Genomic DNA, 22,231 nt, shown 5'->3' on the forward strand with positions numbered 1-22,231 from the left:
TCGTGTCGATTTATGATTCATTGCAAACGTAGATTACCGTATGAAAAGTTGAATATAATTAACGAGGACTGGTGAAAAATTGTCACAAAGAAATTTTTCTATTTGTCCCTTTTGTTTCCTTTTTCTATTTGTCTTTGGGGCGAGGTTGGTCGAATTTTGGTTAATTTTGAAAGACAAATATTAAATATATTTGTCTAATCTTCATAACTCCAATTGGTTAATTACACATTTTACTCCAGTATTATACGTGTTTCATAAACCATTTTTTACTCTCTGTGTGGATAGATAGGGATAGAGGTGAAAATAGATTGTTTCCTGTATATTTTTCGATGGTTCCGTTTCATATGATTTATTATTTGCAAATTTTTGTACCGCAAGATTGCAAAAAGATTCTATTGATTGTTTTGAAATAGAAATGATACTAACGAATGTTAGAAATAGATACTTTTTGGACAAAGAATATAGTGGAACTATTAAAAGTTAATAATATATTGAATTGTACCGTTGGTCAGAGGGTGATTCGAATTTAAAGGTTGTTTATAGAAACAGCGGAAATGTGGTGAAATTTCGGATTTTGTAAACTCGATATGAGTTGCAAAATATCCAAATCAGATATTATTCGAAATAAATGATGTTTTACATACACCAATGAACATATAATTTTTAATATGACGAACACTCAGTTAGGTATGTTTTATAATTTTTATCATTTTTTGCTTATAATTAAGAATTTGCATTATATTTCAATTTCGTATTGTGATTTCCATATTATATTTTCAAATATAATTTTGGTCACTAATTTCATTAATATTAAATTATTTTGAGGGTATTAAATTATAATCGGTCTCTCATATTTAATTTCCACATTCTAATCATACTGGAACCAGTAATTATAATTATGAATTCTATTTATCAGAGTATTTATAGAATCAATTATTGTAAACTAAAATTATTTCATATTTTCATTCTTTCCGATTTATTACTGTAAGGATAAGAATTGTATAAATTTAATTTTTCATTAAACAGAAATTTAGAATTTCTTTTCTTTTTTCAAAATTAAATTTATGATGCTAAAACGTTTTTATAGTATTTCATAGTTCTGAACTGGAGTTCTTAGATAGCATTATCCAAAAGTTCACAGAGTGCAAAGTATTAAGCTATTGCGTTATCGTGTAGTAATTGAACCTTGTTAGTACGTGTAACACACGAATCTTCCACTTAATATTGAATTTTAGTTTAACCGATGGTCTCTGTTAGATTTATTACGAAAGATATTGAATCTATCCCTCTTCCCTTTTCATGTTCAATCTCTTTACACAATATCAATCCCTTGCCACAATATCTCTTGGGAAACGATAACATAACCGAGTTTACAACCAAATAAACTTATATTATACATAGGAATCGAGATTTTAATTTCGATAAAACTCTCGAAGCACGCGATAAATATGTGAAAAATACGGTGTGTGTGCGTAATACTTTTTTGTGATACGCAGGACACGCCAGGTGACCGCCCTATTGTAGCATTTCCTTACAATATCGACGGTACATCGTTACGAAGTGGGCCGCAGTTTGTATAATGCAATGGTCGATCGCGAACTCTGTATTCCTGCAATATCCTTTTATGGGAAGAATCTCTTCCGTCGAGGACTAGGAATATACATCTTGCAGTGGAAAATGGACGACGACGTTTTGCCTTAAAGGATGCCCCATAAGTAATACTTTCAAAGGACAGCTAGTTTGATAAGCAACAATAAGATCATATACTGATAACGGATATAGCTGGAAGAAGTATTCTTCGTACTTGACATTTATTTTTCGACTTATCTTCTTTATTGCAAGTTACGTAAAAGCTTGACGAAATATCACGGAACTAAATGTTGCATGCTGTTGTAAAACGTCTCGGTCATGAAATGATAAATCATGTTACAGAGATTTCCTTTCAGAGACGTTCAGCAGAGAGTTACGTTTCAGACACAGGAGTCGTTATTAAAGCGTATCACGAAAGCTGTAGAATCTTCTTGCAGGATATTTATTTCTGGCGATATTTAATTTCAAAAATAGCGTGCAATCTATGAACGGTATATTTTGTTGTTATTTCCGAAATTCATTGTTTCTAATGAAGTTCAGTCTTGGTTTGTTTATTTTTTGTTATGTAACACTTTACTAAAAGCCTGCAATCTATTTTATAATAAATGTCCAATACTACTACTAAATATCGTCAATCTTTTCTATAATCACTGTGATATTTTATTCTTTACGATATTTTCGCGATAACGTATGCAGACGTATTAAAATGTGAACGCAGTTATTTATAATTTTTTTTACAATTATTCTGTCGAATACTTCATATCTTATTATATTTTGTTCGTTCTATAGTACTCAACGCTTGCTCATAGCAAGCCGAAAAGATTAGATTTATATTTTTGAAATGAGATTAAAAAGCTCTAAAAGAAGCAAACAAATCGTTATTATTATTATTATTATTCGAAAGATGAAATCATTGATATTTATTAATAGTTTTCCTTAATTTGTGTTTACAGCTGGGTTTCTTCACATATTATACGGTGGCGATGGGAGAAGTAAATCCTTCGGGGCCGGTACCAATCGACAGTGTTTTCATTTATAGACCAGACAAACGTCTCGAGCTCTGGAGGTTTGCGTTCTACATGTTCCTTCATGCTGGGTAAGTACCATTCAAATATCGAAAATCAGAATAATTTCTCCTTTTTCTTTTCTCTCTTTTTCTTCATTTAAAATGTGACAACAGTTCTGTCCGTTTAAATAAGTACGAGTTACCTCCATTACCTCCTGTACTTGCTGTCCCGAAACAAATCTTTGTGAGTAAATGGATGAACTGATAACAATATTTATTGAACAGTATAACAACATAACATAAATTATAATTAAATCACATAAAATAAATTCGCTTCTCACTGCGATATAATCTATTCAGGATTCTCTCTCACACACGTCTATTTCTGATGACTGTCATTCACCCCTTAATTGTTTTTCACGATTCTCTGTCATACTCGTCACACACAAACATTCCTCACACTTATGCCAAACATTCCTCACATTTATACCAAACATTCTATGACAACCACTACCACAATCTTGACCTTGTTTGTGATCCGTATCGTCTAACTCAACTATTAATAAATCAAGAAAGATAATGATTTCATATCTTTTATTTTATTGTTCTATAATTACTCTAATTGAATTATTGAGATTTACAAGGTCGAAATAATACTAAAAAAGAAATACTATATTTGTAATTGATTAACAAATTGTAAGTTTGTTAAAAGTACCGTGTTTAGATATGAACTCTGTAAGATAGAAAATAGAACTGATAAACGGTATATTATTGCATCTCATTCGCATACCTTGTTTCTCAATTTATCTCTCAATGTATTCACGATAGATAACAGCGGTCGATTCGTGGAACTCTAGCTCTTAGAATAAGTGACTCGAGTTCGGGAGTACACATAGATGTTTAAATAGACAATACTGTGTATGAAGTGGGTGTCAGTTAGATAACAAACCATTGCGCAGGTAATTAGACAAGTGGTGTAAGTAAGTAATCTAAAAGAAAGAAATTTATCACTTATATCTTTTGTATCTGTTTATATTACAACGTAAAACCATTTTTATAAAGTAGTGGAATATTGAATTTTTAAGTTGAGCTTGCAATTTTTTCATAATTTATTTTTCAATTTGTCCAAACATCAAATTTGTAATATTACGGAATTAAATATATGCGATTTGTAATTAGAATTGCTTTCTTATTTTCGACACAAACTTGTGGTAAGTCTAATAAATTTTAATTTTTTAATGAGACAGTATACCTACCTGTGCATTTTAAACCCGAAATACTAATGAAGCGTGGAATGTTTTATCAGCTTTCGTTACAAATGTCACTATTTTATTTTGAAGCAAAAATAATTATTAAATATTTTTAGAAGATTTATCCGAAGACTATAACAGAAGTATAGATTATGGGGCGATGGATAAATTTGAATATTACTTATATAGGTGATTGGAAAACGGTTTAGCATATAAAAATAAATGTATAAGTTTTCTTTATATCTCGTATTTTTATTATAACGCTGTAAATAAATTAAAAAATTAAGATTTATGGAGAAAGTTAATATAAATGCGAAATTATTTACCCGTTTTTCTTAAATTTATGGTAGAATTATTGCATGAAATTATGTACAGTTCTTATAATTTGTGTACTAATATAATTTACTTTTAACAAAGTATTTGAAATAACATAAATGCATTCAAAGTAAAATGTTGCTTTACCATGGGCATTGAATGTTATATTTACAAATATACAGTGACGAACATATACATAAATATCTACTTATTATTCATCTGATTACATTGTAATTCTATCGCCATGTTTATATTTTTTCTTATATTTTCAACGTATAATTAAATATATTTAAACATTCCTATTTTAAACTGAATAATAAAATAGACGTAATTAAGAAATACATGTATATCGATGTTTAACAAAATAGTACAATTTATTTAGTTATTTAATCGGTTTATCTTTCCTATTATTTCACTATATTTACGAAACATGAAATCGGTTAAACGTATTCAACGTTTGACAAAAATTGTAATCCACGATTTTTCCATCGTTTAACTGGTCTTTCTATATCATTTCACAATGCTTCAATAGGATTTAAATCAAGCGATTATGGCAGTTACGTCATTACATTAGCATTAGAATCAATCAAAAACTGCTTCACGTGACATTATCTGCTTGAAATGTCTGATCACTTGATGGGTTGTTATTAACGAATGAAAGTTATCGTACATTGAATGTGTCAATGTAAATGGATTGACTCATAATTCCGTTTATAAATCGGGTTTATTAGACCAAGATTATTGGTATCCATTTTCGTAACCATGGTAATAAAGCTTCGTCGATTCGTTCCATTAATTTTTCATTAAGCTTTTCGTCCACACGATGTGTAACATCTGTCCGAAGAACTGACACCTGAGCTAAAGAAATTAAATTTTCGTTCATCGGTAAAAATGACATGATCTCATTACTCTTGAATTCAGTTGATACATTCTCTAACGAAGTGTAATCTTTTTTGACGAACATTTTACTTTTTCCTTTTCTTGCTGATAAATGATTTCCTTTAGATCGTATTCATTAACACTGTAATTACCACGACCGGTCAAATGACCAGTGGATGAACACGTGAGAAAAGAACCTCGTGAAAAATAAAATAAGAGAAAAATTAAAATATTCATTATATGTACATTAGAAGAAAATTCGCAAACTGAATTGACCAAAGTGGCATCGTTGAATGTGAAATTTTTAATCAAAAGTTTAAAAACGGTCATTTTAAACCATTTAAATATGGTTAATCTATAAATTGTCAAAGGATGCGAATATTAATTTCCATATTGTTGTGAAATAAAACGTAATTACATTTGTCGACTGTTATACTTAAATGATTACTTTTACTTAGAAAGTTAATGGATTTAGCGTTCGGTGTATGAAATTTTTCTTCCTGGTTTAAGAGTTCATATGGTACTACAAAATTTATCGTTCTGTTCAATATATTTCGAAACTGGGTGACAGGCATGAATAGAAGTATTTAACTGATTTACAATTTCACGGAGTGTTGAATTCTGGTCACGTAATCATTGGATTTCTTATCTCTGTAGGAGTATATCTGCTACGATCCATTGCTGAATATACATGCGTTTCTTTATTACAAAATTCGCAAAACGCTACTTAGATAAAACAAGTTACACGATAATCTTGTAAAATGTCGAAATGTACGTGTAGTATAAAATATGTTAAATGAATGACAACGATTATAGTACTGTTTTCACATCTGTAGAGGAGAATATGCGATTATATAGTGCCGTTAAAAAAATTTACCGAATGAAAAATGCTGGACAGAAGAAAATTCACTCTACTATTCGACCTATGTTTAATACTTCCAGAATGCAAATATTTTTACTTCTTTCATAGTCTGAAATCAAACTAATGTATGCGTATTGGTTTTCTCTATTTTTATCCTGACCACTGCACACATCATTTTAGAATCAGATTTCGACGAAAATTTATTCTATACGTAACGAGCGCATTTTTGTAATTCCTTTTAAAATGCTATAATAAAATTATTATAATGCTATAATAAAATTATTACATTTTGTAATTCCTTTTTAAGTGCTATAATAAAATTTTATCTATAAGAAAAAGACGTTTTTCAAATTTTGCAAATTTTAATTTTTCGTTGAACTTCGTTCTCAAACTATTGTCCGAAGAACTTTTAAATTCGTATTTATCGCTGCGTACTTTTTCTGCATTTAATTATTAATATTCCGCATATTATATTTATATTTAAATATTAAAATCCTGCATTTTTTATTTACATTTAATTATTAACATTTTTATTTGACCTATTTATATTTTTATTTATATATTATATCGGAAATTACCATCCGTTTTTTTTTAGAGAACGAGTTAAAATATTAAAATACGTATTATCGTTCGTCAACCTTAATTACGTTGATATTAATCGAGATCCTTTGTAATACCGATTAAAAAGCAACATACTAGCGATGTTGTTTGGCGTACGGTAAAATAAAATGATAAAATTAATGACATCGTAATATACGATCGAGTTTCATTAGTGTCTGCTTCATCATGACGCTACTATTTTTAATATTAAATGGATATTCGTTACGTTTGACTGCGAAATGAAATTTCTCACGTCGATTATTGGAAAATGCGGAAATTGAAATTCACGTCGCATTTGTTAAAAATGTCGCGGAAAATTCGCGTTTCAGGATCATTTAAATCTCCGGTTATGTTTCTTTGACAAATGAAACCTTTGTACTGACTGAAATCGTTATTTATTGCAAGTTATGACTTTCCTTTTAAGAAAAATATTCGTTTATGGAAAGTGTTTTAGCATTGCATTGTATTCGTGCCATAATGCTACAATTGTTTCTATTTTTGTGGCAAAATCAAAGCGATACATTTTGTTTATTTTAATAGTATACTCGGACACCAAGGAAGTAAATGACTAAAATCAAATTATCCTAATTTTTTACCAAAACATATGATACAATACGCAGTGAATCATTAGATTCTTCTATTTAAATTTATTTTATATCTTTACTCATTTTATGTATAGCGAGGTTGTAGATGAAATTCCTAAAGATCGACACTGATCGATATTGCTGCATTCAGGACTATAGCTTCGAATTTGATAATCGAAAATTGATAGAGAGTGTAATCGTATTACTGTTGGTCATTGTTTTGTTTCATGCCTGACTGTTTTTACAATCGCCTTGTATAGTGGGTTCCTACTATACTTATGAATTGTTTATTATGCGAAAAAATGTTTTAAACCAAAGTCATTTGGCATCGAAGCATACCTACAACATAATTAGTTTTTGTTCATTTTCTTTTTTTTTTTATCGAAATGTGAAGGTCATCTTGAGTCTTTTTGAAGCTATACCATGTAACTATATTATTGAATTTTTAATCCATATACCTTAGCAACCCTCTTCTTCGTATTAAATACGCTTTCATATCTCATAATCAAATGATAGAAAAGCGGAATAACTAGAATTAATTATTGTGTTACATGCTACCCTCGATATGAGATGACTGTTCTCTGAACATTTTTTCGTGTAACCAGCGGTTTATGAGTAATTCCAAGCTGCTAGAGTTAAATGTAAAGTTAAGTGACTCATCTTGTCGAACAAAACAAAACTTATCATGTCCCTTTTTTACATCGAATATCAAATATTGATATGTAATTTATATTGTCAACATAAATTATAAACTTTTATTATGCTATTTGGATTTAACTAGTTCTTAATATAAGAGAAAAGCGTACGATATCTTTTTCGTGTGTAAAGTGTCCAGTGGTCTCGTAAACTATCCTGTTACCTTAGAAAAATTTTCCCTTAAATGTTTCTACATTTCGTCTAATATTCCGAGAATTCTTTCATGTTCATGCACAAGACTGTATTTGATTACCATAGTGGTTACAATCGTATGATTATCAATATAAATAAGGTTTACCTGCTCATTATTTTTTCCCATCAAACTATACCATTGCGCTCGTTTAAGCAATCCTTAGCTATCATGTTGAGATCCTTAACAAGACACTATCAGGATATACCCTCTGGGCCTGAGCTGCATTCGACAAAAGAAAATGCAGAAATTTTATCTCGATGGTTCCCAAAATACTGAAATTTGTCTGTGTGAATTCAATTGCTTTATTCTCGTTATAGCCTTAAATTTAAAAATTGCGTATCTTTGATTTACCTAATTCCCGTATAGGGTAAATAAGTAAAGAAACAAATATTTTTCTCGAATTTTCCAACAGAACGGGCATAAATATATTTCTAATCTAATCGTCACGAAGCTAGCAGCGACCTAACGAAGAGACATAATATCGGTATCTGGGCAAGGAACGATTACACTCGACAACGTGACATAATTCTTCGTATGATATCCCACAACGATATCTCGGGCAACATATTTGATAGAAAGAAGGGCGAACGTTTGAAATTCAGATAGCGCGCGGGAAGAAAAGTGTCACGTGTGACAAATTGGACATTTTGCTGACCACTTTTCTCAATTGGCCGCCCTTCACCGTGAATACGCCCGATGCAATTCTCGCGTTAATCCTTGACGCTAATTTCCACCCCCTCCCAGCGGCGGCGAATCACGTTGTAATCTCTCACCGGCCGACACGAATCGAATTCAACCATCGTTCCACGAATCGAACAGAATTACGTAAATGTTCCGGCACGCGCCTGCTCCCACGATTAAAAATACGCTTTCTTCCAGCTTTCCCTGGTTATTTTTCCAAAGGACACAGTCCCTTCCGACCTTCCTTCTTTCTTCTTCCTCCTCGCGACTCTATCTTCCTGCCTCCGTTTCCTCTTTGCCCGACCACCACGTGCCCAGTGGCCCTGGAAACGTCGATGGTTGGCGAAATTTATTCGGTTACATTATGAATTTATAGCGTAGCTCCGCTCGCTTACAGACACGCGTGCGCGTATTGGACGTTATAAATAATAGCGGCAACGCGAAGCAGAAAATTATAGTGTTTTAAGCTCGGCAAACCTAACGGCATGCTGCGCGACGTCGATGCGCGCCAACGTCAGGATTATTTTGCCACTTATCGAACGGAACCTGTTCCTGTCCTTTCTTTTACGAACGGATACTTCATACGCTTTCGTGATCATTTATGACAAAAAGGGGATTATCCATGTTAAATCGACTTCCAAGCTTGCGAGCGCGTGTGACTTTTGTACGAAATAATTTATATGCAGCGTAATGAATTCGCGTTAAAATTAATTCGTTTGATTTTATCGAATCGAGTGATTACGTACGTTTCTTTGATTGTAATTTAGCAATTTCCGAAGCAGCTTTCACATTTGTTCTTTCTGCTTGTTCATTATATGTATTCTGTGCAGTAATATATAATACTATAATTGCAAGCAGTTAATGTCACATTATATTTCTGATTATAGTACTTTATGATTTTCAGTTTTCGATGGTTATGTACATCGGGTAAATTTACTATAATTGTTTTTGGAGATAGACGTGAAGATATAAAAATAAGGTAGATCAACTTTGAGAGTAGCAGATAAAAAAATGGCGCGTGAATGGTATAATAATCTTAGAATACATTTATCAAATTTTCACTGTATATATTATCCGGAGAAGGAATATAAAATTTCATAAATGATCAATGGGTAATTAAGTCTTTGATGTCAAAACGTGCACTATCACTAATTCAGAAGCAAAATATCAAAATTAAATTTTTGAAAATGTAACTGTAGCATTTAAAGTTATTTTTTATTGCAGATATGATGATCTCCGCGAAATCGCGTGTATCTTAATACTTATATATTTTATTATATATATTTTATTATATATAATTTATTATATATTTTATTATATATAATATTAACGGACAGGTTGTTTCTTCTGTCCTTTTCGGTTTCCAGGCATTTTTCAAGAGAATGAAATAAACATGCATGCATACCTTTAAAGCGTTGCAGTTTTATGAAATCTACGCTATTTTTGACAAAATTTTACAAAGATATTTATTTACATGTCTCGTATTTTTTAAATAAAAACAAGACCATTGTCTTAGAACATTTTTTAGTTTTTCGAGTGTTTACATCGTTAAACACTATTTTTCCTTTAAGTTCTAGATGCAGTGGGTAAAAAAAGTATTAGGACACTACGTTACAAGGAAATTCATCTAACCAGAATGTTGTGATTGTAATGAAAGTTCGTGCACGTGTAGAGCATAATGAGTTCTACATAAAGCAATCTTTTTTTATGCGCTGGAAATTTTTTTTTAAGAGTCAAATAATGTCTCAAAGTTCACAAAGTTTTATCAAAATTAAAAAATTTAAATCAGACTCTTCTGATTAGATGAATTTTCTTGTAACATAGCGTGCCACTACTTCCTTTACCCACTGAATATTGGAGAAACGAAGAAAAGAAAAGTTTCGTTGTTTTTTACGTGTAATATACTAATATATGTCAATCTTCCATATTTGCTATAATTTTCGGAAAAATAAACTAACGAACTTTGAATTTTTTAAATGACCTTAATGTCTTCTTTCATTTTTACGTTATATGAAAGCTTGTCTTCTGATAAATTTATCCAATGTGGTATATTAAATTTTAACGTCAGACAAACTTAAGAATGAAAGATACAATTTGAATATTTCATGTCATTCTATTTATCGATATTTCTTGCTGATAGAACTACATGGTTCGTTTGGTGTAACTAATTTTTGGTTATTAACCCTTTGCATTCGAGAGGTGACCTTCAATCACCATTTCATAAAATTGGGAACATCGATATTAATTAATATATCAAATTTAATGTAATGTAACAGTGTGCGAGGTATCGAAGTAAAATAATTCTACAATTCTATTATTATACAATTCTTCATTTACTGCTCAAAAAAGTATCATCAGTTTTTTAGTAGAGTATCTTTGAATTTCTACTCTTCTCTAGCCAAAAAGTCGTCGAGTGCAGAGGGTTAAACGGCAGAGTGTTCATTTTTGTTATTAATGATTCAAGACGTTTCTGACTTCAGTCTGATTTCGAAAATCGTATGATAAAATTATGTCGTGAGATATAGCTATTCGATAGAAAAGAAGGCAGGTATCGTATGCATTTATTGCGTTTGCGTGTGTATGCATTTAATCAAAATAAGAAACGCAATAAATTGAAGCACGAGGAACAATATCCGGAGGGAATGCGGCCAAATGAAAATCAGTTTGTCTTCCTAGCAAAATACTTAAATGAACCGAGATCTGCATAAAATAAACATAAACGTTATTATCAGAGTCTCTTGTTGACGATCAAAAATTGGAATTTATCGATTTCAATGCGAAAAGTAAGTTTCGCTTGTGATAGTTAGACATGATAATTGCATTGACTTATAAAATTGTGAAACTGAACGGTTTCATATCTGCGTTTGTATTTATGTACGAGGAAACTTTATTAAGTATGCAATATAGTTTTACCGATAAATGATATCGGTAAATACAAATGCAATAACGGTACGATGTTGAATCTGTTTTAAGATGAGTTTTTATACGTTATACAAAAAATATTTGAAATTCTATCATATTAAAAAAGTTCCATTACGAATATAAAAGTTTGACGTATATTATTATGTTTAACATGAGAAGGAATAAAACATTTTCATCCTGTATTCTTCTACGTTATCTATAATTACAAGGAAAATGCTGGCTAGTAATGTCTCGAGTATTCTATATATTCTGTAAAAAGATTGCGCGTAATAAATATACCGTATAAATTTAGAATAATTAGAGCATTCTGGGATATTTTTCTCGATTGAAGGAATCGCATTAGAAATCGATTTATACTACATTTTATGGTCAATAGTTTAGATCGTTATACATTTCTAATATACATGCAAGGTGTTGATTGCAGTAGTAGTCATGACTTTTAGGTATAATAGCTAACTTAATAAATTTTCAAACGAAAAATTCGTTTGTACTCGGTTGACAGTATTGTAGGATTATAGTAATAAAAATTACCAGAAAATTATTTGTCGATAAAAAATTAATGTCGCGTTGAAATCCCATAAATTATATTTAACAACGAGCATTTTTTATCATTATTCCAATAAAATTTTATTTGAATAATATTAACGAATAAATAATTAATTGTTAATTGATTATTTATTATTCGAATTATTTTTATTCTAATTATTCGTTATTTTGTATTCGTCATCTTAATATTTGGAAATAATGAATGTTTCCAAATCCCATAGAATTTCGGGTAACTTTTTGGAAAAGCGAGTAGTATTAGAAGCAAATTTTTAAAAATCAAGTTAATTATTAAATCTAATTAATTTTTCTACATAAGTATTATTACTTACCATTATATCCAGTTGTTCATTTCGTATCTATTATTATTTTATCCTCAATCACAACGCGTATAACAATACGTGTTACAAGTTTCGCTTATTCTTATTACACTGCTATTATATCTAGTTTATTACATTATTACATATAATTATTTCAATTATATGTACAAACTGTAATAAAAATATTATAATCTCGTTTATCGTATTGTGACCCATACGAATAAAAATATATTAAATTGCCATGGTATTTATGTAATACATTTACCTATATCTCCAGAAATAGAAACATATTTTTATTCGAAAATTTGATTGACAAATAAAAAAGTAGCGAATAATTTCGTTTTATTTATTATACGTAAATAACGAATAACTTGTTTATCTTAGCAACACTGCATCTAAGCATATAAACTGTTCTATCGTTAAAATCTTTTATTTCTACTGCCAATTATTGCATACCATAAACGTCTCGAGTATGTTTAAAGTGACAAATCTTAAATAACGCTTTCTTGTAGAAGATTTAAACGAAACAGTCTGTGCCCGGAGTATATTTAGCCGCGTAATGTTCATTAATATACATAACTTAAATGCTCGTTTATGGAGATAATTATACAAACGTTTGCTCACGAGTCGCTAATACACAGGACCAAGAATAAAATGAAATTTGAACCCTATCTTCGTTGGAAACAGCTTTCCATGTCCCTTTCCCGATCCCGGTACGCCGTGCTGGTTCTAGCCGGTACCTTTTTCCATGTTCTCTTTTCAGCTCAACGATAGTTCTCTCGCGCGAGGGTAACGCACGAGAAGGGTCGGAGCGATAGAACGAGAAGGCCGGCAGAGAAGTTTTCAACAGCGAAGCTCTCTAAATTATTCATGGAAACGCCAGATAAGGCGACCATTTTCCCTACGTGCGTATGGAAACGGCGATAAGAGTGACCCGACGTTTTCCCATAGACCGTCGGTGCCTTCCTCCTCGCGAGCTCCCTTTCTTCCATCTCTTTGTTACTTCTCGCCGTCGCCGCCTGCCATCGCTCTTCTCAAAAACCACCTTCCTTGTTGTCGAGAATATTGCGATATCCTAGTTATTAATGCGAAAATATATATCTCTCTTCCTCGATGAACCTCCTGGGCGATCCGTCTCTCACTCTCCCAGTCGCAACTTTCAACGAGTCCTCGTGGATGTGGCACTGATAGCCGATCCTTACAGATATTCTGATTTCTCGAAATAAGGAGAGCGATTTATTTTGGAGAAAAATCGAATTTTGCTATTTTTAATCTTTGAAACGTTTAGTTTTATAAATGTTTTTGAAATAGTAGGGAAAATTGAAGATTTAGATTTTCTGATAGATTTTGGATCTAATTGTGATTTCAATCTTTCATGGGATTCAAGTCAGAGAATTGTGGGCTAATAGATAACGGTGAGTTTGATATTATACGTATAAATAATAATAAAATTACGAGCGATGCTATATCCTTGTTAATTTACAGTTTATTGTTTTTTTATTGCTATGGAGACAGGATAAGAAGTAAAGATTTGCTGTTATCGATTTATGTCTTGAGAATCTAAATTGGAATATCTATTTTTTGACACGTGCCTTGGAAAAAATTTCATAATTAACTTATAATAAAAAAAATGTTATTTCTTTTTCTTTTTTGGTTGTTTGAATTGCGTGTCTTTTTTTGAAGTATTGCTGTCGAGTAATTGTTTCTGAATGTTTTATCGTTTTATTCTCTCATAATAATATATGTCGTTTTAAAATTTCACGAATATAATAATTTATAAAATTTTATTAACACACATTTTTATTAAATTTTTCCGATAAAAATTTTACGAATAATGCAAATACATATACAATATGACACGTTCAATAATAAATTACACATTTTGTGTGATATAGAAATGAAATTTAGAAACCTGTTTTTCAATTTTCCGTTTAAAGACATCCATCCTAATTCACGTTTTACGCAAATTTCTTGGGAACTGTACCTACTTACTATTAGTAAACCAAAAGCGTATAAATCAGAGAATTATTCGTGACTTCCGCGAAAAATCGCAACATGAGTGAACGTCGATCGACTTAGCTGCCAAAAGAAAAGGGAACACCGTGCATTTATCAAAGTTTCACGAAGTTGCAATTGTAGGCACGTTTGAAAAAGTGTAAAATCAAACTCGCCGGAGTAGGAATACGTATCACGTTGCTCGAAAGTTGGTCTAGAACACACGGACAAGAAGTTTTGAGTAGAAATGAGCGTAGAAGTTTCGGAGCGATTCTAACTCGCGATAATATCCGGAAAATAAAATGAAGTGTAATTAAGAAGCAGAAGGTGCATGCGGACGATCGAGAGTTTAACCGAGAAAAACTTACAATTTCTTTACGATTCAACTTCCGCGATAGCAGTTCAAGTACCATTGTACGATTGCATGAAACATTAATGAGCTTCGATAAGAAATTTTTATCTGTAAGCATATCGTGTGTTTCCTCCGTGCTAGATTCTATACAATATCTTCGATACAATTCTCTTCTTTTTAGCTTGGCCCATAAATATCCGGCGCTTTTTTGGCATGGATAATGTCTTTTCTATAGTACGAACCAATGCCCTTCGTTTGGAATATTCTTAATTGGAATTATCTATTATAGATCAAAGCGTTTGATATATTGTTTAATAAAAACTTTTTCCTTTCGAAGGAAATTATTACCGTGTTATACTTGAAATGCCGGAATTTCATGGCCAACCCAATAAGGCAGAAGGATGTTACTTCTATCGTAAATGCATTAAATAAAGGTAGAAATTATTTTCGATTAGTGGCATGGAGGAAATTCCATAGGATTCGATGCAAATGTCTATTCGTTAGGTAAAATTCGACAATAACACGGAAAGATAGCGTTCCCTTGCGGTAGGTTACCGAACGTTCCCTTATCTCTGTTCTCTGCTCGATTCTTCTCCTCTTCTCGAAGTGTTATCAAACGTTTCTCGTTATTAATGCGAATAGCGTCCCGTGGTTTTCAAGGTGTTTTTTATTACTGCGAACGATGCTATAGTGGGTCACGCTTACAGAATATGTAATATATGTACTTTCGAAGGAACATTTTATGCACACGATCAGTTTTACGTGAAAGAAATGTGCTATATGTTTTTTAGAAATTCTTTCGGCATATTTGATCACCGGGTATACTTTATAAATCGAAGGAGAAAGTGTATTAAATTCTGTTAGAGTTATAGTGGAAGAATATGTTATTTAAACAGGATTCAACATTTCAGTGGTAGAATAAGACACATATGATTACATATTTAAAGTATTTTAACGTTAACGTGACTTCTATACAGATGGTATGTGAATGATACAAGCAAAAACGAATTTTCGTTATGAAAACAGAGATAACTGGGTTTCTGTGGTTTATTCTGTATGACGTGTTTTTAAATTTTTGCTACGATGACTGTTGTTGGAAATGCTTTGTATTGTCCGAACATAGTGAGACGCGAGGTTCTTTTGTAATGTGTTGTATGTCTTTATGGTAGTGGATACTTTTGAATCACCAATTTTACTTTGTAGCCATCTTTTTTTACTTGGATTCTTCTATTATCTGCGTTAGTTATTTTGTAGCTTGTATAATAGTGACTGAAAAATTTGTTTCGTTACAGTATGTTTAATATATTTATGGTCGGGTAGTGAACATAGAAGTTTCTCTCAAATGAGAATTAATCAATTTTATACCATTTAATTGCGACGTTGCAACGAGATTTTATTTCATCTTATATCTTGTTAGTTGGTGTTTAGTTAAAAATAAAGCTATTTAAATGTGCTCTATGGTGCATTAGTCTGTTTTATAATACATTATCAAAATAACAATGATAATATGATATTAAATATCGTATAGATATAAATATTAATTTTTTTTATTAAAGTATTTATTTAAATTATATTTTTTTACTAATTTTTGCATCGTCGATCGAAGTATCATCACCGCGTGGCAAATTTTCCACATCTTACAAGTCTATATTTTAATTTTGTATTTTTTCCTTACATCAAAAATTTCACTGACAGTGAATAATTTTAGTCAGTATTACAGTATATCGCATTATACAAACAAATTTTGTATAGAATTAGTTATCTATTGATTTGCTAAGTTTAATGCTTGAAATTTCTGTTGATTTCTGAAACTCTTAGAAAGAATTTCTTGTTTTTAACTTTCTTATGCTTTACTTCTATTATTTCTTTTTTCCTTCTTCTTATTTTCTTTCTTCATTTTTCACGTTGATATACGAACAGGATAGACCTTGGACAATAAATGATGTCGATAAGGAAAAAGAAACTGTACGAGACTCATCATTAAGGCAGATAACGAGAGATAATATGTAAGAAATTAATAATAGATTTGCAAAGATGAATCAGCTTGGAAAATGAATATACCTTGTAATTAATTTATCTTAAACTTATACTTAGAATGTAACCATAGCAAAGAATAGATTTGATGTATGTCTTATATGACTTATGTAAAGATATTCTTAATTATATATGTATATGTATTAAATGTAATTAACATTTGAAGGATTTATTTAACAATGATAATGTGTTAACTGTTTAGTTTTATATATAATTATTTAAAAAAATAGCCTATTATATATCCGAGGTCTAAAATTGTGGTAATGGTTACATAGATTTTTAAACATATATGTATTGGAATGAGTGGAACAAGTATGCATGGGATGGAAATATCTAATGAATTCAGGTTATTATGATAAATGAGTATACGTGTAATGATTGAGGTGTGTGTGAATTGTGTATATTAATGTAATGTATGAAAGAAGAAAGAAAAAAGATTTGGAATATGTTAGTTGCAATTGAGTATTAATAGAGGAAAGACGTGTGAGCATGTGATAGTGATAAAGTAATTATATTTCAACCCAATTTTTTAAATTAAATAAATTGTTCTTATTGTTATTAAATTTCATCCACCACTAACAAAAATAACATATTTTATTATTTAACATTAACATGCTCACACGTGTAACAATTTATTTCGTAATACAATAAATTGTTACATTTTCGCTTTAGCAAACTTTTTCTATTCATATTTAATTCGTTTAATGATTCTTTCAATTATATTGCATTTCGTTTTCTCCAATTTTTACTTGTAATGTATAATTTAGTATAATTAAGTTAAGCAATTGATTGGAACAAAAATTACGATGAAAAACTAATTTCAATTAAAACTCGCATGTTTTATTTAATAAGCTATTTACATATATGTCGTCAGTAGAGACCATCGAGAGCGAAAGAGATCAAGCGCTGCTTCCGCCAAAACAAACTCATATCCCGGAAGTAATCTCATCCATCCCCGACAAACTTCCAGACTACCCCAAGTTCTCGGAAAATGGTAAAAATGCTGAACCTCGTGCGATCTCTGACTCGTACAACGTCTTAGAAACTATTCTCGAATTATGTTGAACATTTCGACCAACGAACGGAAACATTCGCCAGTGAAGAAATCGAAAATCCCACTCTCTCGCATAGTGCTGCGGAAGACAGAGTTTATCGTGCTTGTTATTAATGCGAAAAGTGTCTCCTGCCTTTCAGTGCCGTATCTCGACACTGAGCGTCGGTGTTTCGCGACCTACGTCAGGGAGATACATGGGGGAAGCCGTGAGAAACGTTGAAGCCGAGAAAAATCGAGACAATCGCGGTAATTGCAGGAAGTGAACACGGCACACCGTTGGAGATCAGACAATGGTATCGCGGAGTTCGCGAAAATAGGAGAACAAGTATCGTCGAAAGGATGTTTCCGTGCCACGTTCGCGAATAGAAACGATTCGTGATCCTTAGCCAAGAGATACGTGAAGGTTTTCGGAGATTTTGTAAACCTATTCGTAATGTAATAAAATCCAAATAGGCTTATATCGATAATAATATGGCTTCTCGACTTGATTCGCAATATCTTCTTTGTGATTTTCTTGATCCACCGTATTTTTTATTCGAAATCCTTTTCGAGCACATCTTGACCCCCTATTGGATTTTCAACATTGTTATCAAGATGTCTACACATTTGTAGTAATTATTAATTGTTATTTTTTCAAATATTCAATTGCGAGCATTAGTAAATGCATATTCATTTATAAGGAAGGATATGATGTTATACGTTAGGAACAATCACTAGACAGTTATTTAAGATTGATTTAAAATCCAAATTATTATAGAGTTATAAATTAACAAATTAATGTTAACTATACAAATTTTTGGATAAATTTTTAGAATGCTTGGTTCTAATTTATTTATCGAATAATGATCAATAATAATTATTAAAGAAAGTACATAATCGTAATGGTAGCGTATGGTAATCGTAATCGATAAATACCGATAACGCATCGTTTAGTCCTATCTTTACATACTAGGTTCTTTTATTAACATTCATACGCCATACTTTATTTTATCAAAATATTCGATATTAAAAAGAAAATATACGAAAGCATTATAATGAAACAATGAATAAAAACTGAGGTATGTATCATAGCATGAAGATCCAAGACAAAAATTTTTGAATGAAACAAATTGGAAACGAAAGAAGGTCGCAAATGTTAGATACAGGAGTCAGAAGAATTTTCACAATGTCGATGTAAACTCGCCTTTCCAATTTCCCATAAAAATTGAAATACAATTTCCGGCATCTTTGCGCGCGTTTTCGGTCTTCTCAATCGGCGCTGTTTCTCTTATAAAAATGCAATTGGGAGTCGAAAACAGTGGCCAGACGTCGGTGAATAAATAAATTTCTCGGGGAAAATTCATTTCCAGCAGAAGTGTCCGCAGCTTCCACGATCCACGACTCATCCTCTCTTGTTTTCGATGATCATCGGAGGACTTTCAGGGGAAAAGAATCGAAAGAGAGGGCAGTCCTGAAGGGATAACATCGACTCGATTTAAATAACGACGTCCATCTTGCTAGTCCGCCGAATGGTGCACGCGGTTCTTTCGTCATAGCACCGCCGCGGCGGCCGATGCCGACATTATGCATGCCCGACGAGCGCAACCATTATGGGAAACTCGTCTAATGTCGCATAAATGCAGAAAAGAAGGCTTCACCCTTAATACCTGCGACCCTGCCGTCGCGTCACGTGGAAACGGAAACTTTTGCTTGTTCCCTCGGCTATGGGAAATTTTCATGCGGGGACTTTGCATGAGCAGACTGCGAGAGAATTGCATTTTACATGGAACCAGACGGCCCGTAATAGAAATAATTCAGAATCATAGATTGGATTCGATCGTGGGGTTTGCGAGAAAGGTGTTGGTAACAAAATGTGCACGATTCGGGATTTCAACGCTTTCGCTTTCGCCGTTGCGTATGCGCGTGTATATGTTATGCACCAATTTTTCGCGAGAGGCCTCTGCGTTGCGTATGTTTTCTGATGGCTATGAATTTCTGTTTTTCGATCGTGTAAATAAAAATGATGTCTGTTGTGTGTATTCTAGTTGTAGATCGGTGTCACGCAGTGTTTAGTTGAAATTTTGAACACTGGTAGATTTTGCGTTGTTCCTTTGTTCAGGGGACAATCGTGATTGAAATTTTAGTATTGCATCAAGGTACTCTATTGATCTGATGCGTTAACAAGATATTGTTGAATGACTAACGATTCGTTGGCCCTTAGTCATTAGAAAGACCTGGCTGATAAACGCAGACCAATTTCAGAGTTCAAAAACAATTGACTTATTCCTACTTTCATTAAGGGCCAATGGTCGTCTTCACCCCCCGCCCCCCGTCCCCTTATATAAGCGCCCACAAAATTTGCGAAAAGACAGTTTCAGTACAATTTTCAGTTCAGTAGTCAGTTCAGTCAGTTCCAGTTTCAATTTCTGTTTTGTTTTTTTCCTCTCCGCCGATTTGTATTTTTCCAACGTAGCCTTGTTGTTAGAACCCGTGTTGTGTATTGAAATCCGGGTTCCAACAATATACTATGCCGTGAAGGTGACGTGCTGAAGTTCTACGATAGGAATCACGATTATTCCATTTTCTGGTAGTGTATACACTTATAGCCGAAAACAGATGAGGGGATGTGGTGGATAATTCAGAAGACTTTATTTCTCAGAGGTCTTTATTTGACGGGTATTTCTTCGGCACCCGTCGACCAATCGCCGTCAGCGATATATATAAGCGTTATCTTCTAGCAGTTAGGTACCTAACTCAGGCGATCATTCTGAAGACCGTTAACATGCTATTCTTTTCTGGACTCCTTTTTTCGTTTCTCTGTATTTGCTTGTATGAAATAATGGTATTGCCATGTCGGAATATTTTTCGTCAAAAAACATAATCGAAAATAAATGAAAAGGGGCATCAACGCTGTAAGCACAACTACGAAGAGATAAAAAGTAAAAATTAATAATGCGATGGGAAATACAAAGTAAACAAACAGCTTCGTTTCTTGAAATGAAAAAATTATGTAATATATGTTGTGGAAAAAGAATTACAAAAGAATTACAACATTAACTAAGAAGAATGAAGAATCGATAATGGGTCTTAAAATTAGTTATTTGAATATTACAAGTTCATACTATATTCTGAGAAAAGACCAACGCGTAATTTGAATTAGGCAATTAATAAGGGGGCGGGTAAAAATAGTTCAACAAACTAGAAACTATACCTAGTGTTTAGTTTTTCGTTTGTCACGCGATAACAAATCTCTTAACTGCCTATTAACCTTAAAGGTTATCTCTTATTTAGGAGTTATAGTCGGTCATAAAATTTAAAAATAAATAAGGAACGAATGTGATTGAAAAATAAGAAGTTTCTAGATAAAAAAATTATTACATTCAAGTTACTGTTTTTTCCAATTAATATACCAAGAATGTATTTATAGCATTTTAACGCGTTGCGGAAAATGCTTTGTTAACAAAAATGGTAAAAATAATATTTGAATATTAAGCCGATATTAGTTCGTGTATATGTGGAAATATTTTATTTATTTATTTATGCTTCATTTTAATTTTTTGGCGAAATTGTCATAAATATTTTTTTACATTATACTATAGTAGATATTGCAATAACGAGTTTGTTAACAGTGAAGACGATATTATGTACGCTAGAGATAAAATAAAATTTTTATGTTTGTAGAAAATTTGAAAATAATATACTAATAATTAATTTTCTGACTTTTAATTTCAAGTTTCGAAAGAAATCAAATTTATAGTTCAGTATATGATAATGATTATATATTTATCGTATATTATTTGTGTTATTAGAAAAGATTTAAACTATTTTTTTATTTTTTGTATAACATTTACGTTGATATTTTTTACGTCAGTCTTTATATACAAAACATGTGTATTATTCGAGTATCAAAAAAGTTAGTAAATGTCAAATGTATGAAATATTTGGATAAAATGTTATCAATAACTAATTTTCATTCCGTAACAAATTGAATATTTGTATGTTTTTGAGAGCGAATGCTTGACAATATTTTCTACTTATTCACCTTTAAATATGTTTAAACGTTTCTCATATGATTTGTGACGATGTACAATGAAATTCATTCTAACATTTTCATACGTAATGTGTAATTAAACCTACTATACTGCAATAAAATGTTGCAGTAATAAAAGCGCCTCTTGATATTAATTTTTCACTAATTATTTATACATCTATATTTACATACACAAAAGTATTCTTAATTTTCATTTAATAAATAGAATTTTATTTTGTTTATAATTAATTACATAGAAAAATAAACATAAATTGCATTTTATTTTCGAAAAATATTGTGGATATAGTTCAATGTTTCTATTCGACTCATAAACTCTTTTTAAACG

General features: G+C 31.5%; 1 protein-coding gene across 1 annotated transcript in view; it reads left to right on the forward strand.

Moving 5' to 3' along the window:
* The window catches only part of LOC108554849 (protein rhomboid-like), a 317,454-nt gene that overhangs the window by 254,468 nt on the left and 40,755 nt on the right, over positions 1-22,231 (forward strand). The window contains 1 exon segment of the mRNA XM_017910257.1: positions 2,544-2,686. Within this exon segment, the coding sequence (XP_017765746.1) occupies positions 2,544-2,686 (143 nt within the window).

This window comes from Eufriesea mexicana, unplaced genomic scaffold, assembly GCF_001483705.2.
Source record: "Eufriesea mexicana isolate 0111107269 unplaced genomic scaffold, ASM148370v2 scaffold50, whole genome shotgun sequence".
Taxonomy (NCBI): Eukaryota; Metazoa; Arthropoda; class Insecta; order Hymenoptera; family Apidae; genus Eufriesea; species Eufriesea mexicana.